At 50.2% G+C, this 25068-nt stretch overlaps 1 protein-coding gene across 1 annotated transcript in view; it reads left to right on the top strand.

Moving 5' to 3' along the window:
• Positions 1–25068, top strand: part of esama (endothelial cell adhesion molecule a) — a 169737-nt gene that overhangs the window by 120278 nt on the left and 24391 nt on the right. The window contains exons 3-5 of the mRNA XM_072486714.1: positions 3024–3228; positions 12556–12711; positions 22877–22999. Of these exons, the coding sequence (XP_072342815.1) occupies positions 3024–3228; positions 12556–12711; positions 22877–22999 (484 nt within the window). The remainder of the gene's footprint in view (positions 1–3023; positions 3229–12555; positions 12712–22876; positions 23000–25068) is intronic.

Below are 25068 nucleotides of genomic sequence, written 5' to 3'. Positions count from 1 at the left end.
CCTTCATGCCTGGCAAGAATTGTAGTGCACAGTAAGACTCCATTCCAAGGGGGAGCAGTGGAAGAGGACGTCTAGGGAGCAATCTGAAGATCCATCTTTGCCTGGGAGCATGCAGAAAATGCATTCAAAATTGTGCTAGTCAAAGATAATCTAGATGGACAATCCGAGAAACAAATTGGCTATAAACTTTGCAAGTTATTTTGCTAGCTTCCCTCTGTCGTGTGCTGCATTTTCTAGGCCAGAGAGAGCCAGAATTTCTTACCCTAAATCCATGTTAATGGCCTGAGGGAATCTGCAATGTGCACTTGCCTGTGCTGGATCTTGCTCTTGGGGTAGGACTTTTTGGAAGGTGGGGCATCGCACCTCATATAGTGAGGAACGCATCTTGGCTGTTGTCAGCAGCCCTGCAGGCCTTTAATGTTCAATAGGCAGAACGTCTGCGCCTCAGTCAGAAGGCTGACCCACACCCAATGCTACAAGTAAATCTGATTGACCAGTAACTCTGTAGTACCAGTAGTGCTGCTGGGAATGCCTAGTGCTGTACTGGAATCGCATGGACACAAGTTACATGATGGGTCCTACTGCAGGGACATGAGGGGAGACCCGTTGGTGAGGCTGCGGGGGGGGGGGGGGGGGTTGTAGTGATCCCGGTTGTAATGGCACGGAAGGCGGGGGGGGGGGCACATGGAGGAGTGGGAGCGTGCAAATCAGGAAAGGGGGACATGTGAGGGAGAACCTGACCAGGACTTGTGACCTGAGACCCAAGCAGGGTAAAGCACTGGATATCCTCCCCACTGTCCCTGACCTGCTGACCTCAAAATTGCTACTGGGCAGAAAGAGGCCCTTATGTGATAATTAATTGAGAGCAAGACTGAAAAGGCCAGCCTAAGCTTCACTCGCCACCACCTCCCGCCCTCGGGTCAAGGATGGATGTGCAGGAGGCAGAATGGGCATGGAGAGATTTTACGGCTCCCAGGCTTTTTCCTCCTTTGTGCTTGAAGATTGGACATTCCTGTGGGAAATACAGAAGAATTGACTCCTCATATTTGATCATAAATTGCAACAAAAAATGCGGTAAAATTAGCGACAACCTTTCACTAGTAGCCTGACAAACCCAACTGAGCACCAGGCTCTCATTTATTGAAAATTAACATTAAGAAATATATTGGTGATGAATGTAGGACATTGTTATATACTACATTGTTGTATTAATGTTAATAAAATCCCTGGCTTGAGATACTGTTATGGGCCAGGCTTCGAAACTCCAAAGTGTATTATGAAGTTCACCTGACCACCTACAACGTTTTATGTTGAGTTTGACTAGGATGAGCACAAAAACCTTCACTGCGGGTGTGATTCATCAGACTTCCTAGACACTTAATCAAAACAAGGTTTATTCGAAGAATGTAGTTAACACATATATATCTATAAACACAACAAGAATTTTTATCAATTACAAACATAAAGACACCGCACAGCTACAGTAATCTATGTATATAACTATGTTAAGGGCAGATTCCCCCTTAACTGTTCCAATTCAACAACAAAATCCAATAAACCAAACCCCTTTTCAAGCGTGTGGTCCAGCACACTGCATTCTCACTTGAATGGGACTGATCCTTTCCCTGACATTCTGATCCAGTCTCAGCCAGCAGATTCAAAACGCCTTCCAGAAAGCAAATTATATCTTTAAAGTTACCAAGGCAGTTAGTCACAACCAATGTGTTTTTACTGAAACAGCTTTTAAAATGAACACATAGAAAGATAGGGGAAATAACACTTCTTTCTCCTTCTGTTGTCCAAAGCAGTCAAATTGAAACCCAGACACCTCACAGCCGCAGCCCAGCTCAGCCCACAAAATGACATAACTGAAGCCATGTGATAAGACAAAAACCTTTCTGAAAGGGACACTCACATGACAATACATACAGGCAGTATGCCTTCTAAAGGTGTGATTAAGGGGTTGTAAAAGTGAGGTTCCCATTAGTTTTGACCCTTTACTTGTTTACAGATAGATGGCTAATGGAACATTAGTGGCGTGGCGGCACAGTGGTTAGCACTGCTGCTTCACTGTTCCAGGGAACCGGGTTCAATTCAGGCCTCGGGTAACTGTCTGTATGAAGTTTGCACCTTCTCCCCCTGTTTGTGGGTTTCCTCCAGGTGCTCCGGTTTTCTCCCACAGTCCAAAGATGTGCAGGTTGGGTGGATTGGCCATGCTAAATTGCCTTTGATGTCAAAACAGGTTAGATGGAGTTACAGGGATAAGGTGTAGGGTGGAGATGTGGGCTTAAGGAGGGTGCTCTTTCCAAGGGTTGGTGCAGACTTGATGGGCCAAATGGCTGCCTGCATTGTAAATTCTATGATTCTATGATTTTGATTTGGAGGATCCCTGGGGCATAGATAATTTGTGAGGGATGGTACTTAGTCCTGGATAAACAGGTCATGGGACATTTTAGTGGAGGGAGGCTGAACAATGATTTATGATGTAATTAATGGGTGGAAGCAGCTCTGTTTTGCATGTTTGCCATAGGATTTTAGTCTGACAAGACGGGGCTTCAGCTGGCTCTTGAAATGTTCTCTCCAACGTCTTTGCACAGAGAAAAGCAAGTAAACCCGATTGTTAACTTTATTTATAAGCAGCCTTTGACCCATATTGGTTTGCTTAATTGGAATATATAGTTGCAGGTGTCGGGAGTAAGTTTTAAAGTTTTCTTTTTATTTCAGAGCTGTTTGAAATGTTAACTGTAAGACTTACTTTGTTGCTAATTTGATTAATTTTGTGTTTAAATTAAAGTTTGTTTTAACATAAAAGATACCTATTGGTCACTGTTATCACTCCTGGAGTGAAGTATCCTTTCCTCTGTTTTACAAATTGCAAATTGTTGGGTTTCTCATCTGGGATCCCAACAATTGATATTGTTTGATGTCATTGCAGTGTCCATGTCACGTTATTAACTTTCCTTTCTAAAGATGAATTTTTTGCTGCTTCCAACCGCCCCCCCCCCCCCCCCCCCCCCCCCAAGGTTTTGATGTATAGTGGTCGTATTGCTGCAAACGATAAATACGGAGAACGTGTAGGTTTAATGCATCCAAAGCCGAGCAGTGACGCCTCCATGTACATCAACAACACCGAGTTGTCGGATTCAGGTCGCTACACTTGCTCAGTAAGCGTTTCGATTTTCGGATCTGACAAAATTCTCTCCGGAGGAACCGACCTGGATGTGCTGGGTATGTATTATGATGCAGTCGTTCATTAAGAGGCCAGAATTAATGAATTATTTATAACATGGATGGTGATTAAATACAAAATGTGGAGCCAAGGACTCCTTCAGAAAAAATACCTTTGTGTGGGGAAAAAAGTTTGTTTTCAGTATACCCAAAACTTCCTGTCCTTTTCGGAGTCAATTCCAGCAGTTCCTTCAAGAGGCTGGTTAAGTCACTCAACATCTGGTACAAGGAGGGAGCCTGCAGTTGCCCACAATCCACCTGTTTGACCACAAACCTGGTCCGATATTCTACCTGAGGCCTTTCGTTTTTATATAACTTCTGGCTATTTGAGTCGGATGCACTGAGCTGCTTGAATGTAGGAACTTGAAGGACTAGGGAGCAGGAGTAGGCCATTCAGCCCCAGGAGCTCTGCCATTCTATTAAATCATGGCTGAGCTTCCACCGCGATGCCGTTTTCCCACACCACGCCATAGTCCTTACTATCTAGAAGTCTATCACTCTCTGAGGGATAAGATGTGCACGGGGCAGCTCCCACTAAAGTACTGAACTTTTAGCTCTTTTTACTTAGTCCCGGGGGGGTTATTTTTGCTACTTTTGTTAAAAAAGAACCCACACATTGATAGAGCGCTCCCTCAAAGGTACGAGCAGGAAGGATAAAGCTGCAAGGGACCGGCCCAATGGTAAGCTTAGGCCCGGGGAAAAAAAAAGTGTGAGCGGAGCCGGAGATTTCAAAGCGGCTGAGGAACCAGGGTTTCAAAAGTGCGGAAGAAGACGGAGATTTAAAAGCGGGAGAGGAGCCGGAGAAGTGCGAGAGGAGTCTGGTGACGACCACGAGGTGAGCAGCGGCACAAAAGGTGACTCCAGTCCCGACTGGAAACTATTCTCTCGACCTTCCTGACCCGGTGAGAAGGAAGGTGAAGGAGAAGGGGAAAGGAAGGGAACCAAACCAAACAAAAACAAAAGAAACCCAAACCTGAGGCAGACCAGACGCGGCGAGAGTAGAGGAACGGGGGAAGGGAGAGCAACCTCTGGGTAAGGAACAGCAGCGTGGAGAGAGAGAGAGAAGATGGCTGGAGGAAGAAAAAATACCAAAGCGAAGGGACAGCAAGACGCAAGGAGCAGCAGCAGCGAGGGAAAAGCGCAGCAGTGGCGGACACGCAGGCAGACGGCCCCACAAGACGAGATGGAGGTTCGAGCGAGCCTGGAAAGGAAAAGGCTGGCGGACCAAACAGCGGAGCGGGAGCAGGACGCAACGACCATCATCAACCCCCCCCTCCCCCTGCACAGGGAAGAGTGGAGACACGTGCTAAGCACCATAAGTGAGGCGCTCAGGACAGAGCTCCACACAATGATGAAGGAGGTGCTGGCGGAGACAACGGACAAAATGCAGCGGACCATCGAAGCCTGGGAAGAAAGGTGGAGGCGCAGGGGAAAACGAATCTGAAGTTGGAGAGGGCCGCCTCAGATGAGAGCAACAGGGCGCTAGCTCTGGAAGCCGAGGTGAAAAGGTTGGTAACGTCCCAGGGGAGCCTAAGAGGAAAAGTGGAGGACCAGGAAAATAGGTCCAGATGGCAGAACGTTAGAATAGTGCGTCTGCCAGAGGGGATAGAGGGCAGAGACCCAACAGGCTACATCGCCCAAATGCTGGACAAGCTAGTGGGAAGGGAAGGATTTCCAAACCCCCCAGAAATAGACAGGGCACACAGGTCGCTTCGACACCAGCCCAAAGTTGGGGGGCAGCCCAGAGGGAATATCGCAAAGCTGCACCGGTTCCAAGACTGGGAGAAAATCCTAAAGTGGGTCTGGCAGAGGAGATCTAGCACGTGGGAAGGGAAGAACATAAGGGTGTATCAGGACATTGGGGCGGACCTGGCCAAAAGAAGGGCTGAGTTCAACAGGTCGAAGTCAGCACTCTACAAACGTAAGGTGAAATTTGGGATGTTATTCCCGGCCAGACGCTGGGTAACATTTAAGGCGAAGGAGCTTTATTTTAACACCCCAGCAGAGGCTGATGAGTTTGTTAGATTGAACAAGCTGGGGGAGGAACAGCCGCAACCGCATTGAACGCCACGGGGACAGGAAAGAAAGGAAGAAACGGAACAAAGTGTGGAGGACAGACCACAAACAGAGACAATAAGATCATGAACTGTGCACATGTGGGGCGGGATCCTCCGACCCCCCCGCCGGGTCGGAGAATCGCCGGGGGCTGGCGTGAATCCCGCCCCCGCTGGTTGCTGAATTCTCCGGCACCGGATATTCGGTGGGGGTGGGAATCGCGCCGTGCCGGTTGGCGCCCCCCCCCCCCCCCCGGTGATTCTCCGGCCCGCGATGGGCCGAAGTCCCGCTGCTGGAATGCCTGTCCTGCCGGCGAGAATCAAACCACCTCTCTTACTGGCGGGACAAGGCGGTGCGGGCGGGCTCCGGGATCCTGGGGGGGGGCGCGGAGCGATCTGGCCCCGGGGGGTGCCCCCACGGTGGCCTGGCCTGCGATCGGGGCCCACCGATCCGCGGGCGGGCCTGTGCCATGGGCGCACTCTTTTTCTTCCGCCTTCGCCATGGTCTCCACTATGGCGGAGGCGGAAGAGACCCCCTCCACTGCGCATGCGCAGGGAATGCTGAGAGCGGCTGCTGACGCTCCCGCGCATGCGCCGCACGGCAAGGTAATTTCCGCGCCAGCTGGCGGGGCACCAAAGGCCTTTCCCGCCAACTGGCGGGGCGGAAATCAGTCCGGCGTGGGCCTAGCCCCTCCAGGTGAGGGCTCGGCCCCTCAAGATGCGGAGAATTCCGCACCTTTGGGGCGGTGCGATGCCGGACTGATTCACGCTGTTTTTGGCACCGGTCGGCGGACATCGTGCCGATTGCGGAGAATCCCGCCCGTGATCCATGTTTTGCACGGGACTGTGCTGCCTCGTTTCCAGGCTTGTCTCCTCTCTCAATGCGATTGGGGGGGGGGGGTAATGGAGCAAGGGAAGTGAGGGTGAGAAAAGTGGACGGGGGGGGGGGGGGCGAGACGAGGGCTGGTAAGAGGAATGTAAAACAGGGCCAGAGCTGGACAAGTACTGGGAGGAGGGCCAACACGGAAGGGCAGGAAGGAAGGAGGGCTGCGGCGCGCCTCTCAGGGGAGAGGGAGCGCCTGGCACTCGGAGAGGGAGGGGACGGGGCAGAAGGGGGGGGACAGCACAGGGAGGGGACAGGGGCTGGGGTGGGGAAAGGAGTCAGGGGGAGAGTGCAGAACAAAAGAGAGGCAAAGAGAAGGGCGAGGTAGAGAAGCAGTACAGACACAGGCCTCGGCGGGCACGGAGCAGGGCGAGGAACCAAAATGGCGCCGCAAACAAACACTCTGGAGGGCTTCAAGGCAAAGGGAGACCCCCGGAGTCCAGAGGCGCACCCACGTGGCGGCCATGTTGGGTGCCCCCTGGACAAAGGGAAACCTTGGAACACTGGGGCCCGACCTCACGGGGAGAGCAACGACCATGGAAAAAGCTGCAAATGTACTTCAACCTGCTTTCCACTAGGAAAGCAGTGTACCAACTCCGCCAGACACGGGGGACTTTCTACGAACACGGAGACAAGGTTGGCCACCTATTGGCTCACCAGCTGAGAAAGCAGGCAGCCACGAGAGAAATAGCACAGATAAAGGATAGCAGGGGCAGATTGGTAACAGAACCAAAGGAGGTCAATCGGGTATTTGAGACCTTCTACCGGGGACTGTACACCTCAGAACCCCCCAACCGGGACGCGGGGCTGAAACAGTTCCTAGACGGACTGGAACTACCAGTTGTGGGAGAAGACAGAACGGGGGAGCTGGAAGCACCAATAGCCCTCGGAGAAATCATGGAGAGCATCAGCTTCATGCAGACGGGGAAGGCACCGGGACCCGACGGGTTCCCGGTGGACTTCTACAAAATATTTGCACCAGTCCTGGCCTCACACCTAAGGGAAATGTTCGCGGACTCACTGGCAAGGGGCACCCTGCCTCCCACGCTAGCGGCCCCCCCTCCCCGCCCCCCCCCCCGCCCACCCCCCTCCTCCTGGGGAGAGAACACCAGTGGTGATCGTCTTCCAGGATGCAGAAAAAGCCTTCGTCAGAGTCGAATGGAACTGTCTCCTCGAGGTACTGAAACGGTTTGGACTCGGAGCAGGGTTCACATGCTGGGTGAGACTCCTTTACAAAACTCCCAAAGCAAATGTCCGAACTAACGCCGCCAGCTCTGAACTAACACCGCCAGCTCTGAATACTTCCAGCTACAGAGAGAAACAAGACAGGACTGCCCCCTGTCCACACTCTTGTTTGTGCTGGCGATCGAACCCCTGGCGATAGCCCTGTGGTAGGTGAAAAGCTGGAAGGGAATCCGGAGAGGAGACAGAGAGCAGAGTTTCACTCTATGCAAATTAACTGCTCCTCTATGTCTCGAAGCCACAGGAGGGACTGAAGGCAATAGTGCAAATACTGAAAGAGTTTGGAACCTTCTCGGGCTACAAACTTAACCTGGGCAAAAGTGAGGCATTCCCAATGAACCCAAACGGGGGAGAGGCAGAGCTGGAGGGGCTCCCGTTTAAAATGGCCCAGAACAGATTTCGTTACCTGGGGATCCAGATAGCCAGAGACTGGACACAGATCCACAAGTGGAACCTGACCAGCCTGGTGGAGGAACTAAAAAAAGACCTTCAAAGGTGGGCTCACTCCCACTCTCCCTGGCGGAGAGAGTGCAGACGATCAAGATGAACGTACTGCCAAGGTTCCTCTTCCTGTTTAGATCCATCCCGATCTTCATCCCCAAGGCCTTTTTCCAAAATGTAGACAGTCTAATCATGGCGTTTGTGTGTGTGTGTGTGTGTGTGTGGTGGTTTTCCCAAATCTACACTGTAAAGAAGAAAAATCAAAGGGGGGCATTACCAAGCCTCCAATAGTACCACTGGGCAGCAACGGCAGAAAGAGTGAGGGGATTGGGTATAAATGGAGGAAGTATCCTTTAAAGTAACGACACTCCGGGCCCTGGCTACAGCATCACTCCCATCCTCCTCAGCAAGATACACAACAAGCCCAATAGCGGCCACGCTGAAAACGTGGACCCAGTTGAGACAACACTTTGGGATAACTAAAATGTCTCCCATGGCCCCCATCTGCGGCAGTCACTGATTTCCCCCCTGCCATGCTAGATACCATCTTAAAAGATGGAGGCGGGACGGGGGCACATTGACGGTCGAGGACTTCTACGTACGGGGGGGAATTGGCGACACTGGACGAACTGACGAGGAAGTGGAAACTAGCAAAAGGACAGGAAATGAGACACCTCCAAATAAAACACTTCTTCTGCAAAGAGATAGTAGGGTATCCCAGGGTCCCAGGAAACACACTTCTAGAGGACCTGAAGGGGGGGCTATTTGGGAAAATATACGAACAACTATTGGACAGAGCTCGAACACCACTGGACGAGACCAGACAAAAATGGGAGGATGAACTGGGGACAGAGGTAGGATGGGGACTCTGGAGCGAAGCATTGGGAAGGGTGAGCTCCACCTCCTTCTGCCTAATGCAGCTCAAAGTGGTGCACAGAGCGCAACTGACCAGAACCCGAATGAGCAGGTTCTTCCCGGAGTTGGAAGATAAATGTGAGCGGTGCCAGAGGGGCCCGGCCAACCACACACACATGTTCTGGGCTTGCCCCAAACTTGCTGGGTTCTGGACAGCCTTCTCCGAGGCAATGTCCAAGTTTGTGGGGGCGAGGGTGAAGCCATGCCCGATAGTGGCAATCTTCGGGGTATCGGAGCAGCCAGAGCTACACATGGGGAAGGGGGCTAATGCCCTTGCTTTCGCTTCCCTAATCACAAGCCGGAGAATTCTGCTCGGGCTGGTGATCAGCAGCACCACCCACAGCTGCAGACTGGCTCGCCGACCTCTCGGAATTTCTACACCTGGAGAAGATTAAGTAAGCCATCCGAGGGTGAGAGGAAGGCTTCCTGGATACTTGGGGGCAGTTTGTCGGCCTGTTCCAAAACCTGTTCGAGGCCAGCAACGAGAAGCGAGCTAAGAATAAAAAACAAGGTAGTTGAGGAACCAAAGGACTGCGCAACCGGGGGGAGGGGGGGTGGTGGGGGGGAAGGGAGATGGAAGGAAGGCGGGGAAGCCACAAGAGAAGAGGAGGGGGTGGGCTACCCCCCCCCCCCCTTTCCCGGAAAAAAGAAAAACACAGCTGAAGCCAAACCGGGGTAGGGGGGTGGGGGGGACACAACAGGGAAGTGGGGGGGGGGAATTATAGACTGATCCAGAGGGCAGTAAAATGTACATAGGGTCAGTTAAATGAAGGGCAAAATAAACCTCCCTGTACAATAAAGTAAGAAAAATGTAATGTGTGTATATACTGTTTATAAATTGAGAAACGCCAATAAAAAGATTTAATTAAAAAATAAATCTATCACTCTCTGACTTGAACATACACTGACTGAGCCTCCACAGCGCTCTGGGATAGAACATTCAAAAGATTGATCAACCTCTTGAGTGAAGAAATTCCTCCTCATCTCAGTCCAAAATGGCCTACCCTTAATTCTGAGACTCTCCCCTGGTTCTAGGCTCACCAGTCAGGGGAGAAATATCCTGACTCTATCCCATTCTCCCAGTTTCTCCACCTCTGTAGTTTAGCTCAATTGGCGGGACAGCTGGTATGTGATGCAGCGCGATGCCAACAGCCCGGGTTCAATTCCTGCACTGGCTGAGGTTCTTCACGAAGGCCCCGCCTTCTCAACCATGTCCCTCGCCTGAGGTGTGGTGACCCTCATGTTAAATCACAACCAGCCCATGGTCCTCGGTGATTATGGAGACTTTCAAATACAATTACAGTAAGACATCTTTACTCCTGCACTTAGATTCTTTTGTAATAAAGGCCAACACATCATTTGCCTTCCTAATTGCTTACCGTACCGACATGCTAGCTTTCAATGACCCATGAACAAGAACACCCAGGTCCCTTTGCACATCAACACTTTCCAATCTCTCACCATTTAAAATAAATACTCTGCGTTTCTGTTTTTCATACCAAGGTGGATAACCTCATGCATTTTCACAATATATTCCATCTGTTCTTGCCCATTCACTTTGCCTGTCCAAATCCCCTTGAGGTCTCTGCATCCTCCTTACAATTCACACTCCCACCTTGTCTGTCATTAGCAAGCGTGGAAATATTTCATTTGATCCCACATTCAAATCACTTGTATAGGCTGTGAACAGTGGGGCCACAAGCACTGATCCTTGCAGTACTCTGCAATGTGCCAACCTGAAAATGATCCATTTATTCCTCACATTTTCTGGCCATTAATCAATCCTCCATTGATGCCAGTTTGTTAACCTCTCTCCACCACTAATTTTGTTTACTAATCCAATTCTGTGGGACTTTATGGAAAGCCTTCTAAAAATCCACTACGACTGGTTTCCCCTTATATATTCTGCTTGTTACAGCCTCAATAAACTGCCAACAGGTTTGTCAAATATGAATCCAGTACAGAAAAGGCCCTTCGCACCATCAGGTCTGCACTGAACAAACCATGCTAAATCTACACTCCTCCCACTTTCCAGCACTTGGGCCCATAGCCTTGAATGTTGTGGCCTTTCAAGTGCTCATCCACGTACTTTTTAAAGGTTGAGGTTTTCTGTCTCCCAGACAGTGCATTCCATACGCCCACTGCCCTCTGGGTGAAAAGAAATTTCCTCAAATCCCCTCTAAAACTTCCTGCCCCTCACCTTAAAATTAAGCCCCCTCGATCCTTCAACTAAGGGGAACAGCTGCTTCCTATTCACCCTTTCCATATCCCATGTGTTCTTGTACACCTCCATCTGGTCCCCCCCCCCTCGGCCTTTTCTGCTCTAAAGAAAGCAACGCTCAAGTGCTTCATCATGATGAATCTCCTCTGCACCATCTCCAGTGCAATCACATCCTTCCTAAGGTCGGGCAACCAGAACTGCACACAGTACTCCAAATGTGGTCTAACTTTTGTACACTATTCTACCATTATTTTGAGTGTTCATTTATTATATCCTTTAAGATAGATTCTAGCATTTTCCCGACTATAGATATCAGGCTAGCATTTCTGTAGTTCCCCATTTTCGCTCTCGCTCATTTCTTTTTATTGTGCCCCTTGCATGTGGAGAATGATCGCTTTACGCTCCTGGGCTGGACGCTCAGATTTTTATTCAAAGCTTCTACCTTCCTCGAGCTACCCTGACAGCAGTAGGCCACACTCCATACTGTTCGCATCCAGGTCCTTGCCCCCATCCCTCATAACGTCAACCTCAGTCATCTGGAATTAATTTTGATAAGTAGTTTATTTGGGACATATGATCCTTCCTTAACCTATTCATGGTGCCAAATGCCTGCTTTAGGCACTGCCTGGGACGCTTAAACAGAGAACCCCAGAAGCACCTTTTTTAGGCCAATATCAGGTCCACTACAAAACCAGCACCTGCCTTCAATGGATCTGAAGAGTGACGTGCCTGGTGGAATTGTTGAATCTCCCCCACCACCCCCCAGCTTCTCTAGAATTTCTGATTTAGCACCTTTAGGAGAGATGGGAGAAATTGTGAAATTTAAGACAAATCTCTTTAATGATGGGTGTTATTTGCTTTCACTTGTTTTTGATTATTTCAAATGAAAATTTAATTTATTTCTGAAAATAAAGGATGCATTTGAGATAACAGCATATAAGTAATTTGAGAGAACTGGTGGTACATACGTGGGAGGAATACGGTGACATTTCTGGGCCTGTTGGTGGAATAGAGATTGTTAGCTGTGATGGTCAACAGCTCATTTTATTGCTGTATCATAGAATCCCTACAGTGCAGAAGGAGGCTATTCAGCCTATCGAGTCTGCACCAGCCCTTGCTACGATAGAGCACCCTACCTAGGCCAAATCCCCAACTCCGAACCCTGTAACCCCACCTAATCTTTGGGCAATTTAGCATGGCCAATCCACCTAACCTGCACATCATGGGACTGTGGGAGGAAACCAATGTAGACACTGGGAGAGCATGCAAACTCCACACAGTCACCCAAGGTCAGAATTGAACCTGGGACCCTGACGCTGTGAGGAAAAGTGCTAACCACTGTGCCGCCCATGCATTACCAAGATGGGAGGATGGAAAGTTAGAGGACATTATGTATCAATTCCTCCTGGAACTCAGTGTCCACTCTGAGCATTCCAGCAATTGAAATATTTTGTAAATTGTTACTCAGTAAACATATTTGTTAATTTAAGAATTATTGCATAGATTATTCCATAATTTTAATAACCATCTCACTTCATTTGCATTATTTTCCCTTCCTATATCTTACTTAGTTCCACCTTCAACTCCGAAATGTAACATTATTGGAAACCAATACTTTGGCAACAATGTGACCCTAACTTGCCACTCTGAAAATGGCAAACCAGTGCCTGGGTACACGTGGAAACGGATTCCGTCCAAACGAGCGTTTGTTTTCCCCCAAGGCCGCAGTGAGTATGAGAAGCTGAAATGCTTTTATTCTGTGTTTGATATAGAATTAGTTAAGATATTGTATCAACTGTAAGATGCCTAAAACTACAGGTTTCAGCCCTTAAAACAGCAATTGCACTTAAAATGCACTTGGAACATCCTGAGGTCATGAGGTGCTAAGCAAATACAAGTGTGGAAATACTCCTGAGCTGGATGAGAACCATGTAGTGTTTGGGTTGTATACTACTACCGTGCTGATTTATTGTGTAACTTACAAATCAGCGGCTGGAATTTTCCAGTCCCGCCTGTCGCAGGAATCGTCGCAGGCGGGAAAGAAATTTTGACAGACCAGCCAAAGTCCATTGACCTCCGCCACAGGACAGGGAAAATCTCGGCCGCGAGCACTTGTATTGTGGCTGAAATCCTGCTTTAACCCTTTCTTGCGAACATGGCATTCCATTGAGTGCTACAGTACACAAGGAGATCTTCTTTTAATTCTTCCATTGAATGTAGACATAACGGGCAAGGCCTGTGTGCGTCAGTAGTGAATGAGGTGCCAATGGAGCAGACTGCTTTTTCCTAGGTGTCTGTATTTTTTGTGTTGTCATATGGACAAATGGAGAGTATTCCATCACACTCCTGACTTGTGCCTTGGTGGACAGGCTTTGGGGAGTCAGGTGAGTTATTTGCCACAGGATTCCCGACCTCTCACCTCTGGTGGCAAGGATTTATGTGGCCAGTCCAGTTCACTGTGAATGTGAGAGCAATTCGGTCTACTTTTTGAGTGGGGATGATTAAATTTATCAATCTCTTTGATATGCAACCTTGTAAGCTATGGCATTTCAAGTGCTCATTGTGGTAAACCACTGTAGTGTATAATATGTGTATTGTGGTAAACAGCTACTGTATTACATGCAATGTGGTAAACCATTGCCCGATGGCTCCGCCTCCCCTCTGGCCCAGTATAAAGGTGGCTGGTCTCCGCCTCTGACTCAGTTCGGGATCAGAGGCCAGGAGGCTTTCTGTTTAGTTTATTAAAGCCTCAGTTACGTTCACCACTCGTCATGTGTTCATTGATGGCACATCAATTTAATAAATTAAACCTCTAAGATGAATTCATCGCTCAAGCCTGATCGCCTGGAGCTGGACCCACAGGCAGTCGACGGCTTCACCGACCCCCAAAAGAAGCAGATCCTCAACACACAGGTGAGCCCGCAAGTTTTCCTTCTCATCAGGGACGCCCCCTCGTATACGGAGGTGATAATGCTGCTGAAGGGACAATATGTAAACGAGGTGTATGCTAGGCACCTTCTTGCCACGAGGCGACAACGCCCTGGGAAATCACTAGCAGAATTCCTGCGTGCCTTGCGGGTACCTGGCCGGAACTGTGACTGCCAGGCGGTATTGGCTACACAACACGCGGAACTGTTGATCAGGGACGCCGATGTCGCAGGCATGAAATCGAACTACATCCGCCAGCGATTGCTAGAAGGGGGTACACTTGGCCTCCCAGAGACAGTGCAGCTCTCAAACTCGTTGAAGGTGCCCTTCCAGAACATGGAGGCCTACACTTCCGACCACGTGGCACCCTCGTGGACCTCGTGGGCGCTGCCATCATCCGACTCGAGTGCGGCGCAAGCCTGTGCCACGCAGCAGCCAGCCAAGGCTGGAAGCCCGAAGTGCTTTTTTTGAGGCCAGGGTAAGCATCCCAGACAACGCTGCCCTGCATGGAACGCGACTTGCAGTGGGTGTGGGAGGAAGGGCCACTTTGCGAAAGCCTGCCAGGCCCGATCTCTCCCTAAAACCCCTAGGCCCAGCAGCGCTGCCTGCTGCCTGTCGGAGCCGCCCCCAGATGCTGCGCCACCCGTCATGTGCGACCCATGGGTGCCGCCATCTTCGCCGCCATCTTCGATTTTGCCCGCCACATGCAACCCATGGGGCCGCCATCTTTGATGCCATCGTGTACTCCACCCGCCACGTGTGACCCATGGGGCTGCCATCTTTGACGCCATCTCCGATGCCACACGCGACTCATGGGGGCTGCCACCTTGGGACCACTCCACAGCCTCCCAGGAGCCCTGCTCACCCGGTTGTACGCTGGCCGCCGCCACCTCCGACTGGCCTACCTATCACCTTCCGAAACTCGCCTCCATCACGCTCGACCGTCCCGGCCTCATCACCTCACAAAATCTACGACGAACGTCCGGATCAACGGGCACGAGACTGCCTGCCTTTTTGACTCCGGGAGCACAGACAGCTTCATACACCCAGATACGGTAAGGCGCTGCTCCCTCCCAATTTTACCCGCGACCCAGAAAATCTCCCTGGCTTCCGGATCACATTCTGTAGAATTCCGGGGGGTACTGTGTCGCGACCCTTACCGTACAAGACGTAGAGTGCACTAACTTTAAGCTCTACGTCCTTCCCCATCTCTGCGCTGCCCTATTACTGGGGCTCGACTTCCAGTGTCACCTCCAAAGCCTTACTTTAAAGTTCGGCGGACCCCTGCCCCCCTTCACCATCTGTAGCCTCGCGACCCTTAAGGTCGCCCCACCCTCGCTCTTCGCTAACCTCACCGCAGACTGTAAGCCTGTCGCTACTAGGAGCAGACGGTACAGTGCCCGGGACAGGGTCATTATCAGGTCGGAGGTCCAGCGACTCCTACGAGGGGGGATCATTGAGGCTAGTACCAGCCCCTGGAGAGCCCAAGTGGTGGCCGTCAAGACTGGGGAGAAGCACCGGATGGCCATTGACTACAGTCAAACCATCAACCAGTACATGCAGCTCAATGCGTACCCCATCGCCCGCATATCTGACATGGTCAACCAGATTGCGCAGTATTGAGTCTTCTCCACAGTTGACTTGTAGTCTGCTTACCACCAGCTCCCCATCCGCCTGGAGGACCACAAATACACTGCCTTTGAGGCAGATGACTGCCTCTACCACTTCCTCAGGGTTCCCTTCGGCGTCACCAATGGGGTCTCGGTCTTCCAACGAGAAATGGACTGAATGGTTGACCAGTACGGTCTGCGGGCCACGGTCCCGTACTTAGATAATGTCACCATCTGCGGCCATGACCAGCAGTACCATGACGAAAACTTTCGGCACATCCTCCGCACCGCTAAACTCCTGAACCTTCCGCACAACCCGCCTAGCCATCCTTGGCTACGTTGTGGAAAACGGAGTCCTAGGGCCCGACCACGACCACATGTGCCCCCTCCTGGAACTCCCCCTCCCCCACTGCCCCAAGGCCCTGAAGAGATGCCTGGGGTTCTTCTCATACTATGCCCATTGGGTCCCCAATTATGCGGACAAGGCCCGCCCACTCATTAAATCCACCATTATTCCCCTGACGGCTGAGGCCCGCCTGGCCTTCAACTGCATCGAGGCAGATATTGCCAAAGCCGCGATGCACGCTGTGGATGAGTCCATTCCGTTCCAGGTGGAGAGCGATGCATCGGACTTTGCCCTGGCCGCTACCCTCAACCAGGTGGGCAAGCCCGTGGCTTTCTTCTCCCGTACCCTCCATGCCTCCGAAATTCGACACTCCTCCGTCGAAAAGGAAGCCCAAGCCATCTTAGAAGCTGTGCGACATTGGAGGCATTACCTGGCCGGCAGGTAATGCTTACCACCATGCTCTCCTCACTGACCAATGGTCGGTTGCCTTCATGTTTAACAATACACAGTGGGGCAAAATCAAGAACGACTCTGAGGTGGAGGATCGAGCTCTCCACCTACAACTACGATATCTTGTATCGACCTGGGAAGCTCAATGAGCCCCCAGATGCCCTATCCCGCGGTACATGTGCCAGCGCACAAGTAGACCGACTTTGGGCCCTCCACAATGACCTCTGTCACGTGGGGGGTCACCTGTTTTTTTCACTTTATCAAGGCTCGTAACCTGCCTTACTCCATCGAGGAGGTCAGGACCGTGACCAGGGACTGCCAGTTCTGCGCGGAGTGCAAACAGCACTTCTATCGGCCAGACAGGGGGCACCTGGTAAAGGCCTCTCGCCCCTTTGAGCGCCTCAGCATCGACTTCAAAGGGCCCCTCCCCTCCACTGACCGTAACGTGTACTTCCTCAACATTGTTGACGAATACTCACGATTCCCCTTTGCCATCCCATGCCCTGTCATGACCTCTGCCACTGTCATCAAGGCCCTGCACAGTCTCTTCACCTTATTCGGTTTCCCCACCTACATCCATAGCGATCGGGGTTCCTCCTTCATGAGCGACGAGTTGCGTCAGCTCCTGCTTAGCAAGGGCATCGCCTCCATCAGGGCGACCAGCTACAACCCCCGGGGCAATGGACAGGTGGAGAGGGAGAACGCGACGGTCTGGAAGGCCAGCCTCCTGGCCCTACGGTATAGAAGTCTCCCAGTCTCCCGCTGGCAGGAGGTCCTCTCCAATGTGCTCCACTCCATCCGGTCGCTCCTGCGCACTGCCACCAACGAGACCCCTCACGAACGTATATGTTTGCCTTCCCCAGGAAGTCCACCTCTGGGGTCTCACTCCCATCCTGGCTGACAGTGCCAGGGCCCGTCCTCCTCCGGAAGCATGCGAGGAGTCATAAATCGGATCCCCTCGTCGAGAAGGTCCTGCTGCTCCATGCCAATCCACAATATGCCTACGTGGCACATCGTGACGGGCGACAGAACACAGTCTCCCTCCGGGATTTGGCACCTGCAGGTTCCCCAGCGACCATCACCACCACCCCTGACCCTACACCGTTTCCCTCCACCACTACCCAGCTACTTCAAGAACTGGCACCCGCAGGCCCACCGGCGACCATCACCACCACCCCCGCTCATATACCGCCCCCCCCCCTTCACCGACTCAACTACTGGGTGAAGAAGCGGACAACACGCTCCAGGACTCACAGGTCTCGACACCGGTGCCTTCACCACAGCCGGGACTGAGGCGATCACGGCGGAAGGTCAAGGCCCCCGACAGACTTGATCTTTAAATCCACTTCACCCCCGCTGGACTCTTTTTTTTTTAACAGGGGGTGAATGTGGTAAACCACTCTGGTATATAATATGTGTATTGTGGTAAATGGCTACTATATTGCATGCAATGTGGTAAACCATTGCCCGATGGCTCCGCCTCCCCTCGGGCCCGGTATAAAGGTCTCCGTCTCTGACCCAGTTCGGGATCAGAGGCCAGGAGGCTTTCTGTTTAGTTTATTAAAGCCTCAGTTATGTTCACTACTCGTTTTGTGTTCATTGATGGCACAACAGTCATCTAAATGGTTATTCAATGTGAGGGTTCCCAACTTTACCACCTTTAAGGCAGTGAGTTCAGAGTCCCACCACCCTGTGAGTTTAAAAAAAAATCCCTCCAGATCTCCTGCCTCCTACCTTTAAATCTATCCCTCTAAAAATAATCTATACCCTTAAAAATAATCAGGTGATCCTTGCCTGCCTCAGGAGGTTTATTTTAGAATTCAGACATCTATAGTAATTCGAAGCTGGAACCCCTGAGCATTGTTTTAGGTTTGTGGTTTGCCATATAGTATGTTTTGAGCTTGTGGTTTACCATATAGGCTGTGACCTATACCTAGGCTACAGGAAGAACTCTTGCTCAGGGTTCATATCCATACATTTAAATGTATGTGGAGACAGCAGACTTTTACACTATCGTTCCAAGCTGAAATTCATCTCAGGCTCCAGGAACAAAAAGATATTAGGATGGAATTATGCACAGCAGTGTCCATTTATTGGCCCTTAACGTGGGTTAAGGCTTAATGTGTGCACAAATAAAATCTGCAACCATGCAGAGTAGGCAGACCATTATGTTGATCAACATGACTTAATGCCAACTTGGTGCTCCTGTGGGTGACGTCTCCAGTCAGCAGGTGTTCATGAAGCTGCACTTTCCCCCGACCATCGCCCCTACCTCCTATTTAAAGAGATAATTAAAACCTTGAAATCCCGAAGCCTGCTCGTGCGTGGTATTTTCCCTGCAAATTTAAACTCCCAACGTGCAGGATTTTGCTGCCTGGACCACCCTGAAAATGTCTCCATCAGTGGCCTCACAAATAACCAAAATTAGTGGTTAAAAGAAAGCCTCAAGATTTCTTTAAAAAATAAATACCTCACCATAACACTGCAAGCATGCTACCCTGAAGGGGAGTTAGTAAAGATTATGACATCAGAAAAGTGTACGTTGTCAGTGGCATCTGTATGACATCGCTGCGGCTGGCTAAACACAGTCCTCGTATTATGGCCTTATACATCAAGCCCAAGAAGCATAATTCAGTACCAGTATCATGAACTGAATTCACTCTTTCTGGGACTGTGATGTTAATTTATTAGATGGAGATTCATGTTAGCGACTGTGTATAATGCCACCTGTAACAAGGCTTTGCTCTGAAATATTGTAATCTACATACTTGGACAAATGGGTTAACCAACTTTAGGCAATGACACTTTTGTCATTATCACAGGATGAAAAGACTTCCATTCATATAGCGCCTTATGACATCTCTTCAAAATATCTGTGCTTCTTACATGCAGTGAGTTGTTGTAATATACCTGTAAGGGAAGGCAGCATGACATTAGAGGGGAAGTGTGTCATGCAATCCAGTCTCAAACACAGCTCTGCTGATGTCTTTAAGCTTTTCTAACCATGCACACATTTTTATGTGCCTAGTCCAAATAAATGAACCCACAACGTGTTTACACAACCCCTTATGAGGATTGGTGTTTATATTATTAGAATAAAAGCACAACACGGGTTATCTTGCATTCTAGTGACTTCATATATAGGCACATATGCTGGTCTTTTGCTGTTCACGATCTGACAACTTTGATTCTGGTGCTGTTGTTTAAGGAAAGAATGTGCAGATGAACAATAAAAAAATACACATACTCCCAATCCAATATCTGTTTGACACTCTTTGGAAGGTTCTGTGCAAAGCTGCTGATGCACGATCAATAACCTCAGAAATGAGATTGGAGACAATTGAAGGCTTTAATACGCTAGATGTTTCCCCCAGCAGTGCAGATACAGAAGAAAGCTGCTGGGGCGGCACGGGCTCTTATATCCCGCCTTGCAGGGCGGAGCTAACATACAAGTTTAACCAATGGGAACAAGTACATTCTCCACCAATGGTATTCCGGCCTTACCAGGTACCGTAATCCTTCTAACACAGACTACCACAGCTGCCATTTTGCTTCAGTACAATGCTTCCGATACATGGGCCTGATTTTAACTCTGTACAAGTGAAGTGATTTAATTTCTCAACTTGATTAAACATGGAGTCTCTCCATTGGTTTCATGTTTTGATGAAAACCCAGTACAGACTTAATCCTTGCATATTTTAGAAGATTTTCCAACTGTTTTTCCTTTGTGATGCGGCAGCTGGCTCAGGACCTAGCAGTGTGAGGGAGCTAATTCAATCTGCACAGTCAATGCTGATGTATTAATGATTAATGACTTTTGATGTTAATGCAGTTCCCTCAGTGTGGTGTGTCAAGTCCCCTACCCTCCCATCATGAGCTGATTCATTGCTCTTCAAAAATATTACTCAGTGAGTGGTTCGGGGATGCACTGTCTGAGTGTGTGCTTGAAGGCAGATTTAACCATGGCCTTTAAAAGATCGTTATCTGAAGAGAGAAGGTTTTCAGGGCGAAGAAAGATCAGGGGAGGTGAATAGTTTCTGCAGAGAGCTGGCATAGACATGACCGGCTGAATACCCTAATTCTTTCCTGTAATGATTCTATAATTTCAACAAATACCTCCAAAAGAGGCTAACAATTAGAACTTTTAATGGACTGTTGATGAGATGTTCTTTGTATATATTTCTACCTTGAAGATATGGGCTTGGATTCTCCGCTATCCGGCGGGGAGGGCCGTACCGGTGCTGAGGAGTGGCGTGAACCACTCCGGCGTTGGGCCGCCCGGAAGGTGCGGAATCCTCTGCACCTTCAGGGGCTAGGCCGGCGCCGGCGGGGTTGGCGCCGCTCCAACTGCCGCCGAAAGGCTTCCGTCGGCCGGCGCGAGTTGCCGCATGCGCAGGAGCGCCAGCGTGTTCTGGCATGATCCCAGCGCATGCACAGGGGGGTTCTTCTCCACGCCGGCCATGGCGGATGTTACTGCAGCCGGCGTGGAGGGAAAGAGTGCCCCCATGGCACAGGCCCGCCCGCAGATCGTGGGCCAGGCCACTATGGAGGCCCCCTCCGGGGCCAGATCCCCCTGCACCTCCCGAGGACTCCGCAGGCCGCCCGCAGAGCCAGATCCCGCCAGTAAGGACCTTGTTTGATTTACGGCGGCAGGACTGGCCGAAAACGGGTGGCCGCTCGGCCCATCGCGGAGCGGAGAATTGCCGGGCGGGGGGGGGGGGGGGGGGGGGCGCTGTCAACGGCCCCTGACTGGCATGGCGTGATTCCCGCCCCCGCCAAAAAACCGGCGCTGGAGAATTCGGCTGCCGGCGTCGGGGTGGCGGGGCAGGATTCACGCTGCCCCCCGGTGATTCTCCAGCCTGGTGGAAGGTCGGAGGATCCCGCCCATCATCCTTAATGATCCCGTTACTGAAAGAAGAAATGGGCAGAATTTTACAGCCCTGGAATGGCAGGGGTGAGGCTGTAGAATGCGGCGAGTTATTGAAAATTCCATTGACTACGTTGGAACTGTAAAATCCAGCCAGCGTAAACATCCGCCCTCTATTTTCACAATCTGGGTTGTCCCAAAGTACCTTGCACCCTAGAAGGAGCTTTTTGAAATGTAATGATGTTGAAAAAATTTTTTTTTAAATGGGCAGCACGGTAGCACAGTGGTTAGCACAGTTGCTTCACAGTCCCAGGGTCCCAGGTTCGATTTCCAGCTTGGGTCACTGTTTGTGTGGAGTCTGCATGTTCTCTCCATGTGTGCGTGGGTTTCCTCGTGCTTCGGTTTCCTCCCACAGTCCAAAGATGTGCAGGTTAGGTGGATTGGTCATGATAAATTGCCCTTAGTGTCCAAAAAGGTTGGGTGGGGTTACTGGGCTACGGGGATAGGGAGGAGGCGTGGTCTTAAGTGAGGGGCTCTTTCCAAGGGCTGGTGCAGGCTCGATGGACCAAATGGCCTCCTTCTGCACTGTAAACTCTATGTAATGCTGGAGACCCCAGAGCCAATTTGCACACAGCAAGATTTCACAAGCAAGATCCCACAAACAGTAATGTGATGATGAACGAACTAATAAAGCATTTTTCCTTAATACTCAATGCAGAGAAATTCTAAAAATAATGTTAAACCTGTAATATATATTTTTTTACATTGAAACCATCAGTATTTGATGCACATAATGATATTTGTTCCTGGCTAGCTTTGTTACAATTTTAAACATATCTGACTGATCCATCAGTCTCCAGCTTTTTAGTTCAGGTTGTGCGTGTTTTTATTGCGACATGCAATGACAATAAATGACCTCTTGACGATCTTTAAGGTTCAGCTGGACAATTGAACTGCAAGTTCACAAGAACTGTGAATTTGGAGCTAGGCTACATGGAACAACTTTACGAAAGTAGGGAATCGTTTTATGCTTCTGTCAGGAATTCTCCAAGTTTAGAGCAATTTGAGAAGTATTTTGGGCAAACATTTTGGATGGATCCAGGATTGCTTCATCAAGAGTTGAATATAACGAGACAGAATGGTACAAATTGCTCTCTTTCAAGTTCTGACAAACATACATTAATAGAGGGGCATAGGCTAGTTATTGGTGAGTTAGTGATAGTTAGTCTCAAACATTAATTCTGGCTGTTGACTTATTTGATCTTCTGCCTATGGGGACAAATGCCAGATAAGTGGGCAGGATTTCTACACCTCCACTGTGAAGGCCTCTATTTGTCTTGATCGCAGGATGTCGTATCCCTTTTTACCAATCCTGGGGGCTGCCAGCTAGTGGGCTGGCATAGGGTGGGTGTAGAACTCTTGTTAATGATCAAGAAAAAATATTTCACTGGGTCTGAGTAGGAGCAGCTCATTACAGACCAGGAAATTCATGTGAGAGACTCAACAGGAGCAACTACATGGAATAGAAGGGTTGTGTCCCTTCCGTATTCTTGTACAATTCAAGTGACAATGAATAGGTAGAGGTTTGATCTCTCCTGGTTCTATATAAGTGAATTAACCCACTGAAATTCAGATGAGTGTAATTTGGGTCTGTGTTGATTTTTAAGTTTCTTAATGTGTTTGTTTTATAGATGTCAAAATGGGAAGTCTGACATTGATCAACCTCACCGAGGCGATGTCTGGATTATATAATTGCAAAGCTGAAAATGAGATGGGGAGTGCATCATGTTCGATACAGTTGAATGTAATGTTGCGTAAGTACAGATATTCCGAGTTCCCAAATAATTTTTTCCAATTAAGAGACAATTTAGCGTGGCTAATCCACCTACCCTGCACATCTTTGGGTTGTGGGGGCAAAACCCATGCAAACACTGGGAGAATATGCAAACTCCACACGGGCAGTGACCCAGAGCCGGGATCGAACCTGGGACCTCAGTGCTGTGAGGCAGCAGTGATAACCACTGTGCCACCGTACTGCCAAGCACAGATATCCCTTGATAGCGCTCATAGTGTGTTGCTAAGAAGAACAACATGCTAGTTTCCCATAAGAAAATATGGAATAGATTTGGGTTATGTTCCTAATTCTAGCATCAAAAACTGAGATGGCTGCCTTGAACCTAACTGGTCCAAAAGTCCTCTTAACTCTCCTGGTTTGTTGCTAACTTACTCTTTCTACTTACTGCTGCTCATTGATTCCCAACTCCACTTGCCATCTCCCAAGCACTTGCTTCCTGTTGTAATATGCCTTTAAGAGATTGCAGCATAACATCACTAGAAAGGAAGTGTGCAATAGAGTTTGTTTCACTTTTGCTTTCAGCAGAGCACACAGTACACAGCTCGACAGCTGATGTTTTCTTATACGTCGTCTCAATAAGTGAAGCCACAATGTGTTTACTCAATCCTTATGAGTGATTGTTGTCTTTGTATCATTATAAAAATATGCAGTGTGCAGCAACAGTTCCTTCCAGATGATCTTGCCTGGCAGCAATGTTCAGTACAGGTATCATCACATGGTTAACGGTCTAGGTGGAATTTGATGACCCCCAATATTCTAGTCAGACTGAAACGAATCTTCAGTGTCAGAGAGCATTGAAACCACATTGTGGTGACTGTACAGAAACGCTGTGAAGACACAGGGCGGGTTTCTCCCGTACCCGGCGGGGCGGGGAGCCCCGGCGGGATGGAGTGGCGTGAACCACTCCGGCGTCAGGCCGCCTCAAAGGTGCGGAATCCTCCGCACCTTCAGGGGCTAGGCCAGCACCGGAGTGGTTCGCGCCTGCCGGCCGGCGGGATAGGGGCCTGGCGCCACGCCAACCGGCGCCGAAGAGCCTCCGCCGGCCGGCGCGAGTCGGCGCATGCGCAGGAGCACCAGCGGGTGCTGCCGTCATCCCAGTGAATGCGCACATGGAGTCACTTCCGCACCGGGAATGGCGGATGACCACAGCCTCTGGTGCGGAAGTAATAGAGTGCCCCCACGGCACAGGCCCGCCCGCGGATCGTGGGGCCCCGACCGCGGGCCAGGCCATCGTGGGGGCACCTCCCGGGGCCAGATCCCGCGACCCTGCAAGAACCCCAGAGCCCGCCCGCGCCGCCAGGTCACGGCGGTAAGGGACCTACTCTGATTTATGCCGGCGGGACCAGCATAGAACGGGCGGGACTTCGGCCCATCGCGGGCCGGAGAATTCGGGCAGCCCCGGGGCCCATGAAGTCGCGCTGGACCCCGCCATTCTCCGAGGCGGGCGGTGCGACTCACGCCACGCCGGTTTTGGGGGGGGGGGGGGGCGGGAGAATTGGGAGGACGACGGGGGCGGGATTCACGCCGACCCCCGGCGATTCTCCCACCTGGCGGGGGGTCGGAGAATCCCGCCCACAGTATTGGAATAGTGCTCAAATAGAATTTCTGAGCAGATTGATGAGAGAACCAGGATCAGGTTAGCTCAGTTGAGAAAGATGAGTGACCAGGGTGTTGGCCAGATTAATGGGAAGGGAGAGTCCAAAAAAAAAGCTGTAAATGCCAGAGCGGAAAAGGTTGCAATTATAACAAGTGGCACTTTGGAAAAAGTATGCAAAAATGGCTACAGTGACACTCATTATGCGCTGAAGCTTAAGTACCACCCCAATTGTTGATGCACTTGCTAGGTTTGGGTGTTTTCATAAGACATATGGGAGGTGTGGCCTTCTCTTTACATCAAGGAAATGCCCAGCTTTGCATTAATTCTACAAAGCAACTGGCAGAAAGGGCCATTGTCAGTGACAGTGCACTGGAATGAAGGCTGATGCAGCTACTAGGAGCTGTGCAATGATCTAAACAAACTATGCACAA

The sequence above is a fragment of the Scyliorhinus torazame genome, chromosome 21 (genome assembly GCF_047496885.1).
Source record: "Scyliorhinus torazame isolate Kashiwa2021f chromosome 21, sScyTor2.1, whole genome shotgun sequence".
NCBI classification, from domain to species: Eukaryota; Metazoa; Chordata; class Chondrichthyes; order Carcharhiniformes; family Scyliorhinidae; genus Scyliorhinus; species Scyliorhinus torazame.
This window is presented reverse-complemented; position numbering and strand designations above follow the sequence as displayed.